At 39.1% G+C, this 22,228-nt stretch overlaps 1 protein-coding gene across 1 annotated transcript in view; it reads right to left on the bottom strand.

Annotated features, from left to right (window-relative positions):
• The window catches only part of IARS2 (isoleucyl-tRNA synthetase 2, mitochondrial), an 82,226-nt gene that overhangs the window by 46,832 nt on the left and 13,166 nt on the right, over positions 1 to 22,228 (bottom strand). The window contains exons 3-9 of the mRNA XM_058275233.2: positions 7,093 to 7,252; positions 6,003 to 6,151; positions 5,874 to 5,923; positions 5,678 to 5,787; positions 5,504 to 5,594; positions 5,036 to 5,151; positions 615 to 784 (exon numbers count right to left, since the gene is read on the bottom strand). Of these exons, the coding sequence (XP_058131216.1) occupies positions 615 to 784; positions 5,036 to 5,151; positions 5,504 to 5,594; positions 5,678 to 5,787; positions 5,874 to 5,923; positions 6,003 to 6,151; positions 7,093 to 7,252 (846 nt within the window). The remainder of the gene's footprint in view (positions 1 to 614; positions 785 to 5,035; positions 5,152 to 5,503; positions 5,595 to 5,677; positions 5,788 to 5,873; positions 5,924 to 6,002; positions 6,152 to 7,092; positions 7,253 to 22,228) is intronic.

Raw genomic sequence — 22,228 nt, 5'->3', positions numbered from 1 at the left:
CCGGCACTCCTGTGCAGTGTGGCATTCCCGGGTGGGCCGGCACTCCACGTAGGTCAGCTCGCCACGTGGGCCAGCTTGCCCTCACTAGGAGGCCCTGGGCATCAAACCCTGGACCTCCTACATGCTAGACAGGAGCCCAATTGGTTGAGCCACATCCCTTTCCCCTCTAATAATTTCAAAACCCATGGCAATGTACATAGTGATGACTTTGAGACTGGTCTTTCACTATAACTGAAAAACCTGTTATGTAATTGAAATGTGTAAAATAAATTTTATAAAATGTTTTTAAAATGTTTTTTACAACTACTTAGTAAAATCCATTTGCCACTTTTTAGGGAGTAAAAATAATTTGACTATGTGATGTAATAATTTTTTTTAACATTTAATATATATTCTTCAATACTGTGTGCTGATTTTATGTTAATTCAGAGAAATCTTTTTCAATTAGTATGAGTTAATGAGGTTTTAGGGTATTGCACAAACCTAAGCAATTCACAATTTAATTATAATGACAAAAATGATTGTTAGTACACAAAAAATAAAGATGCTAGTCAGGATTTATCACTTTAATTCTAGAAAAGCAATAATTAAAAAGGAAAAAAAAGAAGTGGTACCATTGGCAGGTTGTGTTGAGAAGCTACACTGTAATCTTCCATACCATGAGCTGGGGCTGTGTGAACCAATCCTGTTCCTTTTGTCATGGTCACATGATTTGCAGGTAAAAGAGGAGAGACTCTGTCAGGAAATATTGGATGAGCACAAGTACCGTCTTCCAAATCTACACCTGTAAGAACAGAAAACCTCTATTTAGGATAATTTTTTAAATTCTTCTAACTATCCCATTAAGAAGTAGTAATAGAACAGCAGGGTAGACAGTGTAGATCTGGAATAAGAGTGGGTTCAAATCCTTGCATTCTCTTTCACTCACCCTGTGACACCCAGCAACCTGTAAAATAGAGACAACTATAGTTTCTGCCTCAAAGTGCTGCTGTGAGGATAAATGAATTGATGCAATTTCAGTATTTGGGACATTTAGCACAATACTTAGCAAAGAGTAAATGCTTTAAAATAGTAGCAATTATTTGGTAACATATAGATTATTCAAGAATGCTCAAGAAAATTTCTGTAACATACATGCAGCTACCTAACATTGGAATATAAGGAAAAGAAACTCAAGATCAGCATATTGATGACCAGTTGGGTTTTCATTTTTTTCTTGTTTGTTTTTGACCAGTTGGCTTTAATCCTGTCTTTGTGGGAACTCACAGTTGTTGTTTTTCACAATGGCAACCTAAAGTAATAATTTCTAACAGTTCCCGGGTACCCATAATGTACTATACGCAACACAAATTCTACCTTCATAGTTAACACTACAAAACATGTATTATTATCTCCAATTTACAAAGACAATAAAAGGAAGAGTTCAGAAAATGAAAGCAATTGAGGTCATATATTAAAAATAAGTAAATCCAACTTCCACGGTGGGTCTGACTTCAACCTTAATGTTCAATGTAACCCTAGCTTCCTTTAAGAATTTATTGTACCTATGAGCCATTCATCTTTCTACACCAGTGCTAATGTATCCCACCGTTACTAATGTTCTGATCTTAGAGATAAAGCTTTCAGTCTTTTACCACTGAGTATGATATTAGCTGTGGGCTTTTCATATCTTTCTTTTTTTTCAAAGATTTATTTATTTTTTTATTTCTCTCCCCTTCCCACCCGCCCCAGTTATCTGCTCTCTGTGTCCATTCACTGTGTGTTCTTCTGTGTCCGCTTGTATTCTTGTCAGTGGCACAGGGAATGAATGTTTCTTTTTATTGCATCATCTTGTTGTGTCAGCTCTCCATGTGTGTGGTGCCACTCCTGGGCAGGTTGAGCTTTTTTCGTGCTGGGCGGCTCTCCTTATGGGTGCACTACTTGCATGTGGGGCTCCCCTACATGGGGGGCACCCATGTGGCACGGCACTCTTTGCACGCATCAACACTGCACATGGGCCAGCTCCACACCGGTCAAGGAGGCCCTGGGTTTGAACCGCGGACCCCCCATGTGGTAGGCAGATGTTCTATCCATTGAGCCAAATCCACTTCCCTTCATATATGTCTTTTACCATAATGAGGAAGTTTCCTTCTATTCCTAGTTTTCTAATCAAGTCTTCCTAACTTTTTTTTTTAATCAAAAAAGGATTCAGTATTTGGACAACGCCTTTTCTATATCAACTGAGATGCTCATGTGTTTATTCCCCTCGATTTGTTAATGTGGTTTATTACATTAATTGATTTTATGTTGAATACCAGGGATAAATCCCACTTGATCACTCTGTACTTTATCTACTCTTCAATAATTAAAAAATCTTTGATTGTCCCATTACTCCTCAGATCCTCCCTCCAAGTCATTCTTCACCTTTCCAAACTGAATATTAACATTTAAATATTCCCCTCATACGAAAATTCTTCACTCCTGTGATACTTTTTTCCTAGACATATGGCAATCAAAACTAGATAACAGGGAAGCAGATTTGACTCAGTGGATAGAGCATCTGCCTACCACATAAGAGGTCCGTGGTTCAAACCCAGGGCCTCCTGACCCGTGTGGAGCTGGCCCACGTGCAGTGTTGAAGTGCACAAAGAGTGCCCTGCCACACAGGGGTGTCCCCCACATAGGGAAGCCCCATGTGCAAGGAGTGCGCTCCATAAGGAGAGCCTCCCCGAACACAAAAAAAAAGCACAGCCTGCCCAGGAGTGGGGCTGCACACATGGAGAGCTGACGTAGCAAGATGACACAACAAAAAGAGACAGTTTTTTGGTGCCACTGACAAGAACACAAGTGGACATAGAAGAACACACAGCAAATGGACACAGGAAGCAGACAACTAGGTGGGGGGGAAGGGGAGAGCAATAAATAAAAAAATGAATCTTTAAAAAAAAAACAAAAAAATCCCTACATAACCTCTTCATAGCATCAGATGAACAAAACAAACCTTATAACTTTGGCTTTCATAGTTAGCCATGTGGCTGATTTTGTTTTGGTTTTAACTGTGAGACAGGTAAAAGACTTAAGAAAAACCAATATTCCTTTATAGCATGACAATGAAGTTCCCTTTCCTGAAAAAAATCATAGGCTCTCCTTGTTGTTCAACCTGGTTGGCTTGGAAGTACCAGGAAATCATGTGAATACTTGAATGCATCAGGATGTATGCCTTTCCAGACAATTCCTAATGACATTAAAGAAGAAATCTTAACATTGCTTTCTGAAGAAATCTATTTTATAGTTTTTACTTTGATTCCTTTCTTTAAATAAGGATAAGGATAAGACCAGTCCCCACGAGCTTATGTTCTCTTTATACATTTTTATATGGAAATCAAAGGTTTGGGGAGGTCAAAGTAAATATTACCTATTAACTTTCCTTTATCTCCATACTTTGTGTGTCTACCACCTAATACTCCCCGTGACCAGAGATCTCTGAATAATTAATAAGGAATAGTACCAAATTTTCTGAAAAGAAAATCTAACTCAAACAAATTATTCCATTTTAACTCTGCAATATTCCTATTACTTCAGAAAGCAGTTTGTTTCCACTAGCTTATTTTGTCAAGGATGAGAAGTACATATTTTCTTCTTCAATTCTGTGGCCCTAAATGCCAACTTATTTAATTCTCTGCACAATAACAATCTGAATCAAGTATGCAATCTAAACAAAAGATCTACAAACGGAACCTCAATATATTAAAAAAATCTTGTGAGATTGTCATCAAGCTTCTGTAATACAATAGTAAATTTATCAATGAAGTCTATAGTACCTTTTGCATTTAAAAGTAAGAATATACTGGGTCCTCTAACTTATCTATTACATCAACAAGGATCAAATTATCATAAACATTCTGTAACTGAATTCCAGCCTTAGACATAAAATCTCTTATATTTTGTTAAGATTGATTAAACATCTAATTAGCTTATATTTGAACTGATGTACGTGGAGACCTTCCATGTTTAGCTTGGAAATCTTTCCATTTTTTGGTCTCTTTACATGTTATATAAAAAATTTTTTTTAGTAAGAGTCTCAAAGGAATATCATCCCTAAGCATCGAAGGTGATTTGAAAAACTGCCAGTCTTCCATAGGTACATTTCAAAGCAGTCACTACTTTACAAGTTCCAAATTATAGCTTACTAAGGATTCTTTTGATAGAAGTATTATTGTCTTTGGAATGAATGTCTGGATTTACTCAACCTCTCTATTAAAGTCATATACAATATAATATACATACATAGATACAAAGATATACATATATATATATATTCCTTCCTCACTCCTTTTATTAAATCAGAAAAAAATTATTAATAGTTCAGTTTTGCATAAAATTTTACCAAGTAACTATTGGATAAGTGCCAGCAAATATTTTTTCACTTGTGGTGTCTCTGACAATGTATATATATTTTTATAAGCGCCTATCAAGTTTAATGTGTATTGTTCTTCAGTATAATCAAGTAAGGTACTGCCCCATCTATTTTATCTTATTTTTTTAAATTTATTTCTCTCCCCTTCCACCCCCAAGTTGTCTGCTCTCTCTGTCCATTTGCTGTGTGTTCTTCTGTGACCGCGTCTATCCTTATCAGCTGCACTGGGAATCTGTGTTTCTTTTAGTTGCGTCACCTTGCTGTGTCAGCTCTCTGTGTGTGCAGCGCCATTCTTGGGTAGGCTGCACTTTTCTTTCGTGCTGGGCAGCTCTCCTTCCAGGGTGCACTCCTTGTGCATGGGGCTCCCCTACGCGGGGTACACCCCTGCGTGGCATGGCACTCCTTGCGCGCATCAGCACTGCATATGGGCCAGCTCCACACGAGTCAAGGAGGCCCAGGGTTTGAACCGCGGACCTCCCATGTGGTAGGCAGACGCCCCATCCATTGGGCCAAATCTGCTTCCCACCCCATCTATTTTAATTCACAATGAACAATGTTCAGTAGATTAGTGAACTCAAATCAACTCAATATTTTAATGATTATAATGATGATTATGCCAGAATATGTACAAATCTTTACCTGAAAATGTTGAAATAACCTCAAATGTTGTTTCCAAAATAGAAGCAAGAGATGTTACTTTATCAGCAGCCAGTATATAGGTATCTCCAGAAGTGGTACATTTCACAACGGAATACCTAAAATAAAATTTTAAGAGAAAATTACTGACCTTGAATAAAAGAAAAGTCACAAACAGCATTTTAATATTTTTACATCATTTCAGAAAAAAAAATTCAAGAGCAAAAAAACCCACTATTTTAGAAGGGCTTCATACCTTACATTTCTGTTAAGGTTTCCCTAAAAACTGGAAAAAGTGGAAATAAAGACTTAAAAGGAATCATCTAAAACTAATGAAATCCACAGGAACAAAATATGTTATAATCCACAAAAGTTTAAAAGGATATTGAAGATGAAATAAGCCCAAAACAATGCTAATGATGAAATGGATCCTACTTATCAATGAAACAAAAAGTTTAATATTACACCTACTTTGAGTCTGGCATATAACAAACAGCCTCATTGGCTGGAATTGTCCAAGGCTGCGTAGTCCAGACTAAACAACTAACAGGAGATGAACCATCTGTAAAAATAAATTTATAAATACGTTAGCAAATATTACTACCCAATAACTTCAATAAAAATCCAGCAATGAATAAATCTTACTTATAAGAGATGCCAACTTAGGAGAAGGTTTCAAAAGAGGAAATTTTACATATATTGAACGACTGACATGCTCAGGGTTATATTCAAGTTCAGCTTCAGCCAATGCAGTCCTAAGGTTTAAAAACATTACATGTAAATACGTGGATGCCTCACAAGTTAGTTTCTTCTCTTTAATTACCAAATACACATACAGTACCTTGATGAAGGAGACCAAAACACAGGTTTATAAGCTCGATAAACCAAGCCCTATAAAAGATAAAAATATCATATTAAGGCTGGAATTTTGTAACATATTGTTGAACATGAGGGGAAAAAAATACATTACCTTATCATACATTTGATAGAAAATTCTCAACTGTTTGGCCTCATATTTTCTATCAAATGTATAGTAGCAATTATTCCAATCTGCCATTATTCCCCAACGGATAAATGCTGATTTCTGTTTCTCAATGGCTGCTTTAGCAAATGATCGGGCTAAATAAAAAACAAAATACAAAAACGTTTTGGAAACCAATGAACTCAAAATCTTAAAAGTGGTTTAGCATGTATCTCCCTGAATGAAGGTACTGTACATAGTTTAGACTATAAAAGTGTTTAATAGGAAGATTATTTTGAAAGTTAAAGGTGTTCAAAAAATACGTAACAACAAATTCTAAAATTGGAATTTTAGAAGATATACTTTTATTATTGTCTTTTATATTTTCCAGATTTTACACAATGACCTTACATGTGGGGGGGGGGGGGAAGATATATATATATACACACACACCTCATATTTCATAATTTAAGAAAAGGGCACAAAATAATTCTCATTCCATTATACACATTAAAAATTTTTTCAAAGTCAGTAAGAATGCTTTCACAGTAACTGGACGCAGAGAGCAGACAACCTGGGAGGGAGGGGGGAAGGGGAGAGAAATAAATAAAATAAAATCTTTAAAAAAAAAAAAAGAATGCTTTCACAAGGAAGTAAAACATCTTCATAATAACTAAACATACAATAGTATAACTATATGAAAAAAGAAGATTCCTCCCTCACCCACTCTACTGGACAAATTGGAGATTACTTTAAAATACATGTCTTTTAGAATTTTCTTTTGGCATAGCACCTGAATTAGGTCAATACCCTAGTATGGAAAGTAAATAAAAATGTTCACAAAATAAGGATTTCATAAAATATGAAGACTGAAGAACAGAAAAATACACTTGGAAACATTTTCAAAGTTCTAACTTCGATCTCTGAAGATCTGTACTCCCAAAATTCAATTCAATAAAATCTGACTTTCCCATGATACAAAAGGACTAAGTATAACCAAAAAAGGGGGGAGGAGGAGGGACCCTCTGATAAAGTCAGGAATTTCCAAGGGATCAGTGTTACCAAATATCGTTTCAAAACAGAAATAGATATTATGTACCTTTCTCTCTAATTTCCATAGCTGAGAGACTCTGAGCTTTTTCGCCAAGTTCTGATAAGACTTTTATTTCAATGGGTAACCCATGACAATCCCAACCTGGTACAAAATGTATTTTGGAACCTCTCATCATATGGTACCTGTTGGTTATGTCTTTTAAAATCTGCAAAGATAAAAATGACAACCATCATTCATACATAAAGCATGTGGCCAACAATTTGTATTATTTTCTTAATTTACTACCATTTTAAGACACTGAAAAAGCCCAGTTAAGGAAGCGGACTTGGCCCAATGGATAGGGCATCCGTCTACCACATGGGAGGTCCGTGGTTCAAACCCAGGGCCTCCCTGACCCGTGTGCAGCTGGTTCACATGCAGTGCTGATGCGTGCAAGGAGTGCCGTGTCATGCAGGGGTGTCCCCCGCATAGGGGAGCCCCACACGGAAGGAGTGCGCCCCGTAAGAAGAGCCACCCAGTGCGAAGGAAAAGTGCAGCCTGCCCAGAAACAGCACCGCATACACGGAGAGCTGACACAACAAGATGACGCAACAAAAAGAGACAGATTCCCAAGCCGCTGACAACAACAGAAGCAGACAAAAAGAAGAACACACAGCAAAAGGACACAAAGAACAGACAACTGGGGTGAGGGTGGGGGTGGGGGTGGGGGTGGGGAAGGGAGATAAATAAAATAAATCTTTAAAAAAAAAAAAAGAAAAAGCCGAGTTATAGAAGAATCTATATAAAATTAAATCTATCAAATTTTCTAACTCAAGTTCTACATAAACAGGAATAACAGTTATTTGAATATTTAAAATGGCATTAACCCCCACAAAAAACAAAGAGTAAGAGATTTCAAAGTGAAAAACATGCCCAAAATTACTAAGTAGTTTTTAAAGTTGTTACATGCAAACAGGTAACCAATACTATCTTTTAAAGAAATGTTTTTTTCACCAAATGCAATGAATGTGCCACAATGACAAAAGAGGTTGTTGATGTAGGAGGAGTGGGGGTGGGGGGTAGGGAGTGGGGTATATGGGAACCTCTTATGTTTTTTAATGTAACATTTTGTGTGATCTATTTATCTTTAAAAATAAAAGACAATAAAAAAATAAAATGTTTTTGACCATCCAAAAACCAGAAAGTACAAATAAATCTACTACAAATTTGCTTTACTCTTACAAAAAGACATGAATAATTCAATATTATTTACATTTAAGATATATTATAAAATTATTGTATAATTTATAGTGCACTAGAACAGAATGTAGTGGTCAACTCTTTCTGTCACTGCCAAAAAGAAAAAAATAGACCTTTCTACTAGGTATACAATTCTATAATGATACAACATTCTTAGGTCATTTTAAATATGACAGGGTCTTGGAATCATTTTTTTTTTTGCAATAAATTACCATTATAAAATGGGGATTGAAGGTAAAGGATATATTTAGTTCCAAATTCAATTTCCTTCTTCCCAAAAGGAAATAGTGGTCAGTAGTACCATAGCCCAGAAAATAATTTCCTCCACTCCCCATGATACAAAAAGTAGAAAAGATATTAGACAATTCCCCCATACTCCGCACTTAAAACTCAAATTTTCAAACATTATAGGAAAGGAAAGGAGGTAGTCTTCCAGGATGCTGGAAATGTTATATATCTTGATTTGAGTGGCAGTTGTACAGCATAAAAATTCATCTAATTAAATACACTTCAGTCTTGTACTTTACTTTAGGTATATAACTTAAATCAATCAAAAATAATCCTCTTCTCTCTTATCCCTATTTAAAATTATCTTATTTATTATCTATATCTTCCCAGTAAATATAAGCCCTATGAAATCAGAATCTATCCTCTTTACCAGTGAATTCACAGAATTTAGAATAGTATCTGTCACTATTCTACAAATATATATCAAATAAATGCATGTACTACAATGAAAGGCAATGTCCAATATGATAGCCACTAGCCACATGTGGACAGTGAGCAACTGAAATATGGCTAGTCTGAATTTAGATGTATTGCAAGTATAAAATACACAACTGAATTTCAAAGACTTAGAACAAAAGAAAAGGAAGTAAACTTAGTTTTAAAACTTTCTATATTGCTTACATGTTGAAATAATATTTTAGATGTGTTGAGATAAATACACTATGAAAACTAAATTCATATGATTATTTTTACTGTTTTTTTAAATGTGGCTACTAGAAAATTTTAACTTACTTACGTGGCTCACATTTCTGGCTTACATTGTATTTCTAATGAACAGTGTTGCTTTCAATCATTTGAGCAGAATAGAATCACCTGAGCTAAAAGCAGTTTGCCTCATAAGGATTTTTAAATGTAATCATAAAAGCTAATATATCAAGCACCAAGTAAACAAATACTAGGCATGCAATAGTGACACTTTACTAATTTCTCAGAATCAAACATTATACCCCTTCTCCCCAAACAAGTGCCCCCACACTTTAAGTCATCTGTCTCTTCTGCTGTTCAAGGGAAATTTATAGCTATAAATTCCTATATTAAGAAAGAAGATATCAAATAACCACCTTGCTTTTCTCTGGAGATACTTCCCCTGGAAAAACTAAACCTAAAGCAAGCAAAAGGAAGGAAATAATAATAATTAGAATAGAAATTAATTAAATAGATACCACAAAGAATACAGATAATCAATGAAATAAAAAGCTGGTTCCTTGAAAAGATCACCCAAACTGGCAAACTTTTAGCTAGACAGACAAAGAAAAGAGGAGAAAAGATACAAATCACCAGAATCAGAAATGAAAGATAGGGTATTACTACCGACTTTATGGAAATAAAGAGAATTATAGATGTGTCCTTGTATCTGCTGATTCACTTACCTGTGGTTAACCACAGAAAACAAATGGAAAAACTGTAAAATGCAGAAAACCCCAGAAAATAAGAAAATAAATGGTTCATAAGTTTCTAGAAATAAACCTATACATCTATGGCCAACTGATTTTCAACAAGGGTGCCAAGATCATTTAATGGAGAAAAAAAGTGTCTTCAACAAATGCTACTATGACAACTGCATATCCACATGCAAAAGAATGAAGTTGGATCCTTTTCTCATACCACATACAAAAAGTAACTCAAAATGGATCAAAGACCTAAATATAAGAAATAAAACTATTAAATTCTTAAAAGAAAACATAGGGGAAATTTTTCCTGACCTCAGAATTAGCAGACGACTTTAAGATAAAACACCAAAAGCATAGGCAACCAGAGGAAAAACAACAGATAATTCGGACATCAAAATAAAATCTTTGTTCTTCAGATACCATCAAGAAATTGAAAAGACCACCCACAGAATTGGAAAACATACTTGAAAATCATATATCTGATAATGGTCTTGAATAGAGACTATGTAAAGAATTCTAAACACTCAATAATACAAAAACAAATAACCCCCCAAAAAATGGGCAAAGGACTTGAGTTGACATTTCTCCAGAAGGACAATAAGAACATAGAAAAATGCTCAACACCTTTGGGTGAAAATTCGCCAAATGTTAAGATATAGGGTATAGTTAGTAATAGTATTTTGATGATGCTCTTGTATAGTTGTAACATGTTTCACAACAATGCAAGGAGTTTGTGATGGGGAGATGTATGGGAGCCTTCTAAATTGATATGCATGTCTGTTTTGCAAATTCACAAGCTTTACTATTCATTTACTGTTTATGTATGTTCACGTATGAATGATATACTTCAATAAAATTTTATTTTTAAAAAAGCCATCCTGACTATATTTAGGTTAGATATTCAATATGCTTTTTCTTTTTAAAGATTTATTTATTTCTCTCCCCTTCCCCCCTCACCCCGGTTGTCTGTTCTCTGTGTCTATTTGCTGCATCTTCTTTGTCCGCTTCTGTCGTCAGCGGCACGGGAATCTGTGTTTCTTTTTGTTGCGTCATCTTGCTGTGTCAGCTCTCCGTGTGTGCAGCACCATTCCTGGGCAGGCTGCACTTTCTTTCACGCTGGGCGGTTCTCCTTACGGGGCGCACTCCTTGCACATGGGGTTCCCCTACATGGGGGACACCCCTGCGTGGCAGGGCACTCCTTGCGCGTATCAGCACTGCACGTGGGCCAGTTCCACACGGGTCAAGGAGGCCCAGGGTTTGAACCTTGGACCTCCCATGTGGTAGACGGACGCCCTAACCACTGGGCCAAGTCCGCCGCCTCAATATGCTTTTGTTTAAAGTATATTGTGTAACAAAGAAAAACTTTGAACAGGTCACCAAAACCTGACCAGATAAATGCATCATTTTGACTACTAGTCAAACTCTGTTTTATTAACAATAAAGCAGTGGTGGCAATAGATTCTATTTTCCCCCACATTATCCTATACATATTCCTCTGACTGCCTTTGGAGTGAAGTCTCATTTCTGATGAAACAGTCTTGGAGAGTTCAACAGTAAGAACAGTCCAGATTCTGAGAACCAGGAAGACAAGCTGAGCTGCTGGTGGTATACATTCTGTTTATCTCAATTAGTGGTCTTCAGACTTTTTTTTTGATCATGTACCATGTGGGCGGCTTCTACTTCCCATGATTTGAAACAGTCCCTCTTGGAATCCAATCTCCTTTTTTTTTTCTGAATCAAAGCTTTTTATTAATTTTTCTGTCAAACATACACTGATTTCCATCACAATTATTTAATCTGAGAAACAGTAAGTTAATTAAAAAACAGTTGTGACCTTGAGCCATGACATACTATTTTAACACACTGATTGAAGAACACACTGACCATCACCATAAAGATATTAATAATTGTTGGCCTTCATCTTCCATAAGGAAAAGACGTGAGACCCCAGCAAACAGCTGGCTGGGCTCCCTGTTGACAGCCACCACCAACTTGCCAGCCATGTGAGTAAGCCATCCTCCAGACCAAGCTGAGATGCCCAGCTGATGCCACTTGGAGCAAATTTGAACCACACAGCTGAGTAATTCACTGCTTACAATATCATGAACAAAATAAAATGGTGTTTTAAGAACTAGGTTTTTAGTTTATTTCTTACACAATAAATAACCAGAACAGCTTTTATGTTGGGACTTGAAAGTTGATGGCTAGCATATATAGGCACAATGGCCATATCTATCAATGCTATGCTGAAGCTGTTGTGTAGAAACACTAAGATGCAAAATAAAGTTGCAGAATACAGAAGAATATTTGATGAAAATTAGTAAAGACGTGACATTTTTTAAAGCATCCTTGGGATTGACTGAAGTCTAATGAGGATATTGACGTTCCTAAATAGCAGCCTCATTTTGAATGAGGCATAGCTGTCTTGAGAGGCCAGTTGGCTGTGAAGTTCCTTCCTGAGGGCTCATGCCATAAGGTAAATTTAGAAAAACTGGCGATGAAAATCAACCAGAAAAAAGCCCTTTATTTTACAGACATGGAGAGGAAACATATATACATGATCTGTTTTTATTTGGAGATTGATTCTTAATTTTGTAAATGGATAATGAAACAACCTTATGTGAATTATACGTAGATAAAATTCAAACCTTTTCTGTTAACACTAAAAATAAATAAATAAAAACCAGAACATATCTTTATCACCAAAAAAATGTTATAGCAATCTTTGTATATTTATTTGTAATACTATCTCTTTTATTGTGTACATTATGTAACATGTTTGAAATAGAAAATAAGAAAGGTTAACTATAAACACTTTAAAAAAAACACGAGTTATCACTTCCCACCCACTAGAATGGCTACTATTTAAAAAAAAGAAAACAAGGTATTGGAGATGAAATGGAGAAATAGGAACACTCATTCACTGCTGGTGGGAACATAAAATGGTGCCGCTGCTGTTGAAGACATTTTGGCAGTTCCTCAGGAGTACTAACAATAGAAATACCAAACGACCCAGCAATCCTGCTAGTATGTATATTCCCAGAAGAATTAAAAGCAGGAACTTGAACAGATATGTGAACACCGACATTCATAGCGGCATTATTCACAAATGCCAAAAGATGGAAGCACCCATTACGCCCATCGACTGATAAATGGATAAACAAAATGTGGTATATACACGTAGTGGAATATTGTTCAGCCGTAGAAAAGGAATGAATTCCTGATGCACGTGACAACATGGATGAACCTTGAGGACACTATGCCGAGTAAAATAAGCCAGATACAAAAGGACAAATATTGTATGATTTCACTGGCATGAACTAATCACAATAAGCAAATTCATAGAGTTAACATCTAGAATATAGGTTACCTGGGGAAATATCTGGGTTATAGAATGAGGAGATGATGCTTAATTTCTACAAAATTTCTATTTAGATTGATTGTAAAGGTTTGGAAATGGATCACTCACGTTAGGGTGAGTCTAAAAAAAAAATAACTATATAGGTAAATGTGGTTAAAATGGGAAACTTTAGGTCATGTTTGTTACTAGAATAAAACTTAAACATAAAACATAGGACTTTATAACACAGTGAATCCTACTGTAGACAGACTATAGTTAACAGCACAAATTTAAAATATTCTTTCATCAATTACAACAATGTATAATTAATATAAGGTGTTAGTGATATACAAGAAAAATACATCTAATGTACACATGGATGATAGTTAACACTACTATTTCAATAATTTTTCATCAACTGGAGCAAAGGCTAACTTTTTTAAAAATATACTTCCGGGAAGATGGTGAATTAGAAAGACATAGGACTCTCCCCTCTCCCAGAAAAACAGCTAGAGAACAGGCAGAAATGGCCTGAGAAAAAATATACTAGGGTTGAGGACACCAGGGGAAGGCTGTACACTGCATAGAAGAGAGATGGGCACAGGAAAAGATGTTTGACTTTAAGACTGTGAGTGGAAGTGGCAGCTAGAATTACTGCAGTCCCTACCCCACCCTAGAGCAGACAATTTTGAATATTTGGCATCAGGCCAGCGGCTGCAAGAAAGAGAAGAGAAAAGGACAGAGCCTAAGACTGATTCAGCTTCTGGCCCACAAATTTGGAAGTGTCCCATGAGCACTTCCAGGCAGGGCAGGGCCATGCAATTGTTTGCCCTGAGAGCCTGAATGGGACTAAGGAATCAGACCTTCTCAATAACCTTCCCTACTAACCAAGACTGGTTGTTGAGAATGCAGAGGGGTATAAATTATTTCCTACCCAGGAAAAGGGAGGAGGCTGCTAGCAAAGGTTGGAGATCAGCCTCTAAGGAAATTTAAGTTGCGAGGCTCTTAGCCCCCAGGCAGGAAACTCTGTCACACTGATCTGGCCCATGTTGCAGTCGACACACCCTGACTGGGCTTTGAACTGAGAGGGCTGCCGAAAGCATCATCAGTTTCCTGGCTGGCCAAGAAAGTGCAAGAGAGGAAATGAAAAGTAAGAGGCTTTTTCCAGCCTTTATAGTCTACCTCCCGCTTGGAAGTGGGTCTTCAACCCACTACTGGGTCAAAGGCCCAGATTTCAGCAACTAAAAGAGACAAGCCCAAAGACCTAAAACAGGCTGAACCAAGAATCGAAGACCAGCAGTAACACAGCCTTCCGCCACTAAATCCCTATGAAAGAGAGAATAACTAAGCATCAGAATAGACTCATCATCATAATAAGATGCCTAGACATCAGCAAAAAATTACAAGCCATATTAAGAAAATAGAAGAAATGGCCCAAGCAAAGGAATATATCAAAGCCCCAGATGAGACACAGGATTTGAGACAAATAATGAATAGGATTCATACAAATTTCCAAAATCAAATTAATGACCTGAAAAACAATATGGCTAAAAGAGATAAAAAAACATCAAGAAGACACTTAGTAGGAAACAGATGTGGCTCAGGTGAATAGAGCTTCCACCTTCCATATGGGAGGACCTGGGTTCGAACCTTGGGGTCTCCTGGTGAAAAAGAAAAAGAGAAAATGTGCCCGTGCAGCATGCCAGTACGCGTGCAAGTGCCCCCATGGTAAGCCAGTGCCCACATGAGTGCCCAAACGAGTGCCCATGCGAGTACCCACGTGATGAGCCAGTGCCCATGCAAGTGAGTCACGCAGCAAGATGATTTCGCAACAAAACAGAGGCAAGGAGAGAGTCAAGGTGAGGTGCAGCACAAACCAGGAACTGAGGTGGCACAATTGACAGGGAACCTCTCTCCCCATCAGAGGTCTCCAGGATCAAATCCTGTCAAATCCTAGAAAATAGAAAATGAGAAAAGAAGACAACACAGACAATAAAAACAGCAGGGCTAGAGGAGGGAAAGGAGGGAAAATAAATAAAATAAATAAATCTGTAAAAAAAAAAAAAAAAAGACATTGAATAAGCCCAAAGAATTTGAAAACATGAACAGAAAAACAGTTCATGGGAATGAAAGACACGATTAGGTAGGATCAAATACACATTAGAGGGAAGTGGATGTGCCTCAAACAACTGGGCTCCTGTCTACCATATAGCAGGTCCAGGATTTGATGTGCAGGGCCTCCTAGTAAAGGCAAGTTGGCCCACAAGGAGTGCTGGCCTGCAGAGAGTGCTGGCCTGAGTAGAGTACTGCCCTCTGCAGGAGTGGAGCCCACACAGAGAACTGGTGCAGCAAGAGAATGCAACAAAAAGAGACACAGAGGAGAGATAATAAGAGATGCAGCAGATCAGGGAGCTGAGGTGGCGCAAGAGAATGATCACCTCTCTCCCACTCCAGAAGGTTCCTGGAGCGGCCTAATGAGAATACAAGCAGACACAGAAGAATACACAGCAAATGGACACAGAGAGCAGACAGTGGAGGGAGAAGGGAGAAATAAACTTTTTTAAAAACCCACACATATTAGAAGAATACAACAGCAGATGTAAAATGATAGAAGAAATAATGTGATACAAAAGATAAAACAGCTAAAATATGATATGATACATGAAAATCAAAAAATAAAACAGTGGAAGTAAATAATGCATTGTCAGTAATACCACTGAATGTGGATGGTTTAAACTCTGCAATAAAAAGATAAAGGCTGGGGGAAAAGGTATAGCTAAGTGGTTGAGCTTCTGCTTCACATATATGAGATCCCAGGTTCAATCCCTGACACCCCATTAAAAAAATAAAAAGATATAGGCTGACAGAATGGATAAAAAAAGCATGAGCCATCCATATGCTGCCCAGAAGAGACTCACCTTAGACCCAGAGATACAAACCAGCTAAAAATAAAAGATTGGAAAATGATACTCCATGCAAATAGTACCCAAAAAAGAGCAGGAGTAGCTATACTAAAATCAGGAAAAAAAGATTTTAAATGCAAAAAGTTATAAGAGATACAGAAGGCCATTACATATTAATTAAAGGATCAATCCACCAGGAAAAAATAACAGTCATAAATGTCTGTGCACCTAACTGAGGTCACCCCTCGGGCTGAAGTGTGGTTTGCTGGCCTGGCGGGGGAGCAGCCGCGGCAGGCCAAGCCGCTACCCCATAATAGGGTGGCTGGTCGGACTCACCGCCACCCCTGAAGGAAGCTCGGCATGGGCGCAGACTGCCCTCGGGTCTCCCCTTCTCGGCAGCCATGCTTCCGCGGCCGCCCCTCCTCCCGGATGGCGCCACACTATGCCTGTGGAGCAGCACCCTTCTTCTTCTTTCTCCCTGCGCAGGCGCAGGGCGGAAAATTCCAGTCTGCCCTTTTCCCCTCCCCCGACAGCAGCAACAGCCAGGCGTGGGCGGAAAAATCCAGTCTGCCCTTTTCCCTTCCCCCAACAGCAGCAACAGCCAGGCGTGGGCGGAAAAATCCAGTCTGCCCTCCACCCCAGCAACAGCAGCCACCAATCCCTAAACCCTGCCCCTTCCCCCAGCAACAGCGACAGCCAATCCCTAACCACCACCCCTCCCCCATCCAGCACCGACCCCTGACCTTTCGCCGGCAACCAATCAGAACAGGGCGTGGCTTTGACCAATCAGCCTTCCCCAGCCCCTATAAAACTGTTGCCTCTCCCTCAATAAAGTGGACTTTCGTGTTTACCTTGTCTCCGCGGTGGTTCTTCTGCCGTGCGCCCTCCAGTCCTGAGAGCCCCCGACAAGGGCCTGGCCTCCCTTGTCCCCAGTTCGTCGCCTGCTTCTCCGGGCGACCCCTTCGTCGCCGGCTTCGCCGGGCGACCCCGTCAGCCGAACCGCGCAACCCCTTGTGAGACCGATCCCTCGTCTGCTGCCGGACCGACCCCTCGTCCAGAGCTGGACCGACCCCTCGTCCGCAGCCAGACCCCACCTCTACCGACCGAGCAAGCCGTCGCACCTAACCAGGGTGCCCCAAAATACATGAGACAAACTCTGGCAAAACTGAAGAGAAAAACAGACATCTCTACAGTAAAAGTTTGGGGCTTCAACATACCAGTCACATCATTAGACAGAACTAGACAGTAGATCAACAAGAAAACAGAGAACTTGAACAATATAATAAATGAGTTAGACATAACAGACATATACAGAACACTGCACCCAAAGTCAGTGGGATATACATTCTTCTCATGTGCCCATGGATTTTCCATGTTAGGTTCAAATGCAGCTCTCAATAAATATAAAAAGATTGCAATTATACAAAGAACCTTCTCAGATCATAATGTAATGAAATAAATAATAGACAGGACAGAGGTAAACTGCAAATATATGGGGACTGAACAACACACTCCTAAAAAATCAGTGACCCATAGAAAAAATTGCAAGTGAAATCAGTAAATACATTAAGATGAATGAAAATGACAACACACCTTATCAACACTTTTGGGATACAGCAAAGGTAGTCTTGAGAGGAAATTTATAACACTAAATGCCTATATAAAAAAAGAAGAGCTAAAATCAAATATCTAACTGAACATGAGAAACTAGAAAACGTACCGCAAACCATTCCCAAAGTAAGCAAAAGGAAAGAAATAATAAATATTAGAGCAGAAATAAATTAAATTGAGAACAAAAAAATAGAGAAGTTCAACAAAACTAAACACTGATTCTCTGCAATCAATAAATTTGACAAACCCCTAGCTAGATTAACATAGAAAAAAGACAGAAGATGAAAATAAAATCAGAAATGAAAGGGGGGAAGTTATAACAGACCCTACAGAAATAGAAAGGATCATAAGAGGATACTGTGAGAATCTATATGCCAACAAAGTAGAAAACCTAGATAGAATGGACCAAAATTCCCAGAAATGCACAAACAACCTAGACTGATTCTACAAGACATACAAGAACTTAAAAAATCAATCACATTTAAAGAGATTGCATCCATCATCAAAAATCTCCCAACAAAGAAAAGACCAGGACTAGATGGCGTCACAGGTGAATTCTGCTAAGCATTTAAAGGAGAATTAACACCAATCCTGTTTAAACTCTTCCAAAAACTTGAAGAGGAGGAAAAATTACCCAACATATTTTATGAAATCAACATCACCCAAACACCAAAATCAGATTAAAGACACTATGAGAAAAGAAAAGTACAGACCAATTGCTCTAATGAACATAGATGCGAAAATTCTCAACAAAATGTAGGAGCTATTTCATGATTGGAGGTGAAAGCTCCATTTCCCAAAAACAGGGAAAAGAGAGTTAGCCACTGCCTTCAGCTACTGATTAGTAAATTCAGCTGGCTAAAGCATAACCCTAAGAACAGCTAAAGTATGAACCTGTCCAAGTCAGAAAGAGGTCCATAGGCACCATTTTGACTCCACCCCTGGCATGAGGGGAAGCTGAACTGATTGAAAAATCATAGTGATGGTAGCGACCAGCTTCTTTCCACCTGGATTGAACTGCAGCCCTAGCCTCGGCTTCAGCCCCACCTCTGGCAGGGAGGAACCTGGCAGGACCTGCACCAGCTTCTCCAGATAACTGCAGGTGCATTCAGCCAGCACAGACTGAATAGTCAACACTTAGGGCTCCATCCCCGCACCCCAATAGGATAGGAGAGGAGCTGTGTTTCCTCAGCCTCCCTGGGCAAATGCAGGTGCTTTCAGCCCACACAAACTGAATACATGTGCACCAGTAGCTCCATCCCTGCCCTCCAACAGGGTAAGAAGGAAACTGTATTTCCTCAGCCTCTCTGGGTAACTGCAGATGCTTTCGGCCCACACAGACTTAATAGTCACACACCTATAGTTTCATCTCTGCCTTCAAGTAAGGCAGAAGGGGAGCTGTTTCCTCAGCATTTCCAGCTAATGGCAAGCACTTTTAACCTGCATGTTCTGGACTGGTGAGTACCTGTGGATCTATCCCCAGCCCCCAATAGGATAGGAAGGGGCTGGTGTTTCCTCAGCCTTTCTGGGCAATGGGAGGTAATTTGGCCTGCATGGACTGGACTGTTGGGTGACGGTGGTTCGGTTCCAACCCCCTAAAGGACAGAAGCGACAGTACCCTCTCAGTCTCTCAGGGCAACTGCAGGCACATTTGGCTCACATGAATTAGATTGTTGGGCACTCTAGAGGGTTCATCCCCACCCCTGCAGGGAGTAGGGGGGCTGGGGCTACGTTTTCCTGGGCAACTGCGGTCATTCTGGGCCAGCATGTCAGAGATTGCTGCCCACACCTGAGCTCCATCCTGCCCCAGGCAGGGGAGGAAGGGGCGTGAGGCTTCATCAGTCTCTTCGGGCCACTACAGGCAGTCTTGGCCTGCAAGAACTGGATTATTACACATGGCTGGGGCTCTGCCCTACCCCTGGCAATGGAGAAAGGGGGGAGAGGCTCCATCAGCCCCAGGGCTCACATCCTCACCTCCCACTCCATAACCAGCAAGGGAGAAAGGGCAAGAAAGCCTAAAAAGAGAAACTGCGCCCAGAATAAATACACCCGGTACGCCAGAGGCGAAGACACCAACAAAAAATTACAATCCATACTAAGAAACAGGAAGATACAGCCCAGTTAAAGGAACAAGATAGGCCTGCAGATGACACAAAGGAGTTGCGACAACTAATCACAGAAGTTCAAACAAATCTCCTTAATAAATTCAATGAGATTACTAAAGAGATTAAATATATTAAGAAGGCATTGGATGAGCACAAAGAAGAATTTGTAAGAATAATAGAACAACAGCCAATCTTATAGGAATGAAAGTGAAATTATCATGCGGATAATCATTATTAAGTGAAATTAACAGCGGATTTGAGGAGGCAGAAGAAAGAACTGGGGAGCTTGAAGACACGGCCTATGAAAGCAAACGTACAAAAGAATAGATGAAGAAAAGAATGGAAAAAAATTGAACAGGGTCTCAGGGACATAACAGCAAGAGACATTCAAACATACACACCATGGGTCCCAGAAGAAGAAGAGAAGGGAAGAGGGAATATTTGAGGAAATAAAGGTAGGAAAGATCACAACTGTACTGAAGAAAACAGACATTTGTGTCCAAGAAGCACAATATAATCCCATCCAAATAGATCTGAAAAGACCAACTCGAAGACACATACTAATCAGAATGTCAAATGCCAAAAACAAAGAGAGAATTCTTAGAGCAGTAGAAAAGCAACAGGGAAGTGGACTTGGCCCAGTGGATAGGGCGTCCACCTACCACATGGGAGGTCTGCGGTTCAAACCCCGGGCCTCCTTGACCCATGTGGAGCTGGCCCATGCGCAGTGCTGATGAGCACAAGGAGTGCCGTGCCACGCAGGGGTGCCCCCCACGTAGGGGAGCCCCATGCTCAAGGAGTGTGCCCCGTAAGGAGAGCCACCCAGCACGAAGGAAAGTGCAGCCTGCCTAAGAATGGTGCTGCACACACGGAGAGCTGACACAGATAATGCAACAAAAAGAAACACAGATTCCCGTGCCGCTGACAACAACAGAAGCAGACAAAGAAGAACATGCAGCGAATAGACACAGAGAACAGACAACTGGGGTGGGGAGGTGGGGAGGGGAGATAAATAATAAATAAATCTTTAAAAAAAAGAGACAGAGAGAGAGAAAAGCAACTGCATCACATATAAGGGATACCCAATAAGATTAAGTGCTGATTCCTCATCAGAAACCATGGAGGCAAAAAGAGTGGTATGATATATTTAAGATACTGCAAGAAAAAAACTGCCAGCCAAGAATCTTATATCCAGCAAGACTGTGTTTCAAAAATGAGAGCAAGTTATTCCCAGATAAACAGAAACTGAGAGAGTTTTAACCAAGAGACCAGCTTTGTAGGAAATACTAAAGCGAGTGCTATAGCCTGAAAAGAAAAGACAGGAGAGACAGGCTTGGAAAAGAGTCTAGAAATGAAGATTATATGAGTAAAAGTAACTAAAAATGTCAAAAGAGTGGTGAAAATAAAATATGACTGATAAAATCCAAAGGACAAAATGGGTAAAATAAGAACTGCCTTTACAGTAATAACAGTGAATGTTAACGAATTAAATTCCCAATCAAAAGACACAGACTGGTGGAAAAGATAAGAAAATATGAACTATCGATATGCTGTCTATAAGAGACTCATCTTAGACCCAAGGATACCAATAGACTGAAAGAGAAAAGCTGGAAAATGATATTCCACACATGCAGTAACCAAAAGAAAGCCAGAATAGCTATACTTAGAAGAGATGAAATAGACTTTAAAAGAAAGCTGTTAGTAGAGACAAGGAACAACATTATGTATTAATAAAAGGATCAATTCACCAGGAAGAACAATCATAAATGTATATGCACCTAACCAGGATGCCCTAAGACAAATGAGGCAAACACTGCCAAAACTAAAAGAGAAATAGATCTCTCTACAATAATAGTTAGCAACTTCAGTACACCACTCTCAGGAATGGGTAGAACATCTGGGCAGAGGATCAATAAAGAAACAGATAAATTGAATAATAAGACCCAGGAAGCTAAATACAGAACTGCCATATGATCCAGCAAATTCTCTACGAGGAATATATCCGGAAGAACTGAAAACTATGTGTAGCAGTTTGATATTACTGATGAATTCCAAAGAAGAAATATTGTGTTTGTAAACTGGTCTGTTCCTCAATACCCTGTGATTGTATTAAATCCAGAGGTTTCACTTTTACTTGATTAAACTAAGATGAGGGATTTGATTTGGCCATGTTGGTAGGACGCTGAGTCCTTGCCTCCTTATTTGGCAGACACACAGAAGCAGGTACAAAGGAAATGAGAGAGCTCCATAGACATGGCCCCAGGAAGAGAGACGAGCCTGATAGTCTACAGCTGACTTTGTGGA

Source organism: Dasypus novemcinctus, chromosome 13 (genome assembly GCF_030445035.2).
Source record: "Dasypus novemcinctus isolate mDasNov1 chromosome 13, mDasNov1.1.hap2, whole genome shotgun sequence".
Classification (NCBI taxonomy): domain Eukaryota; kingdom Metazoa; phylum Chordata; class Mammalia; order Cingulata; family Dasypodidae; genus Dasypus; species Dasypus novemcinctus.
The sequence above is the reverse complement of the archived record's forward strand: the minus strand, read 5'-3'. Positions and strand labels throughout refer to the sequence as shown.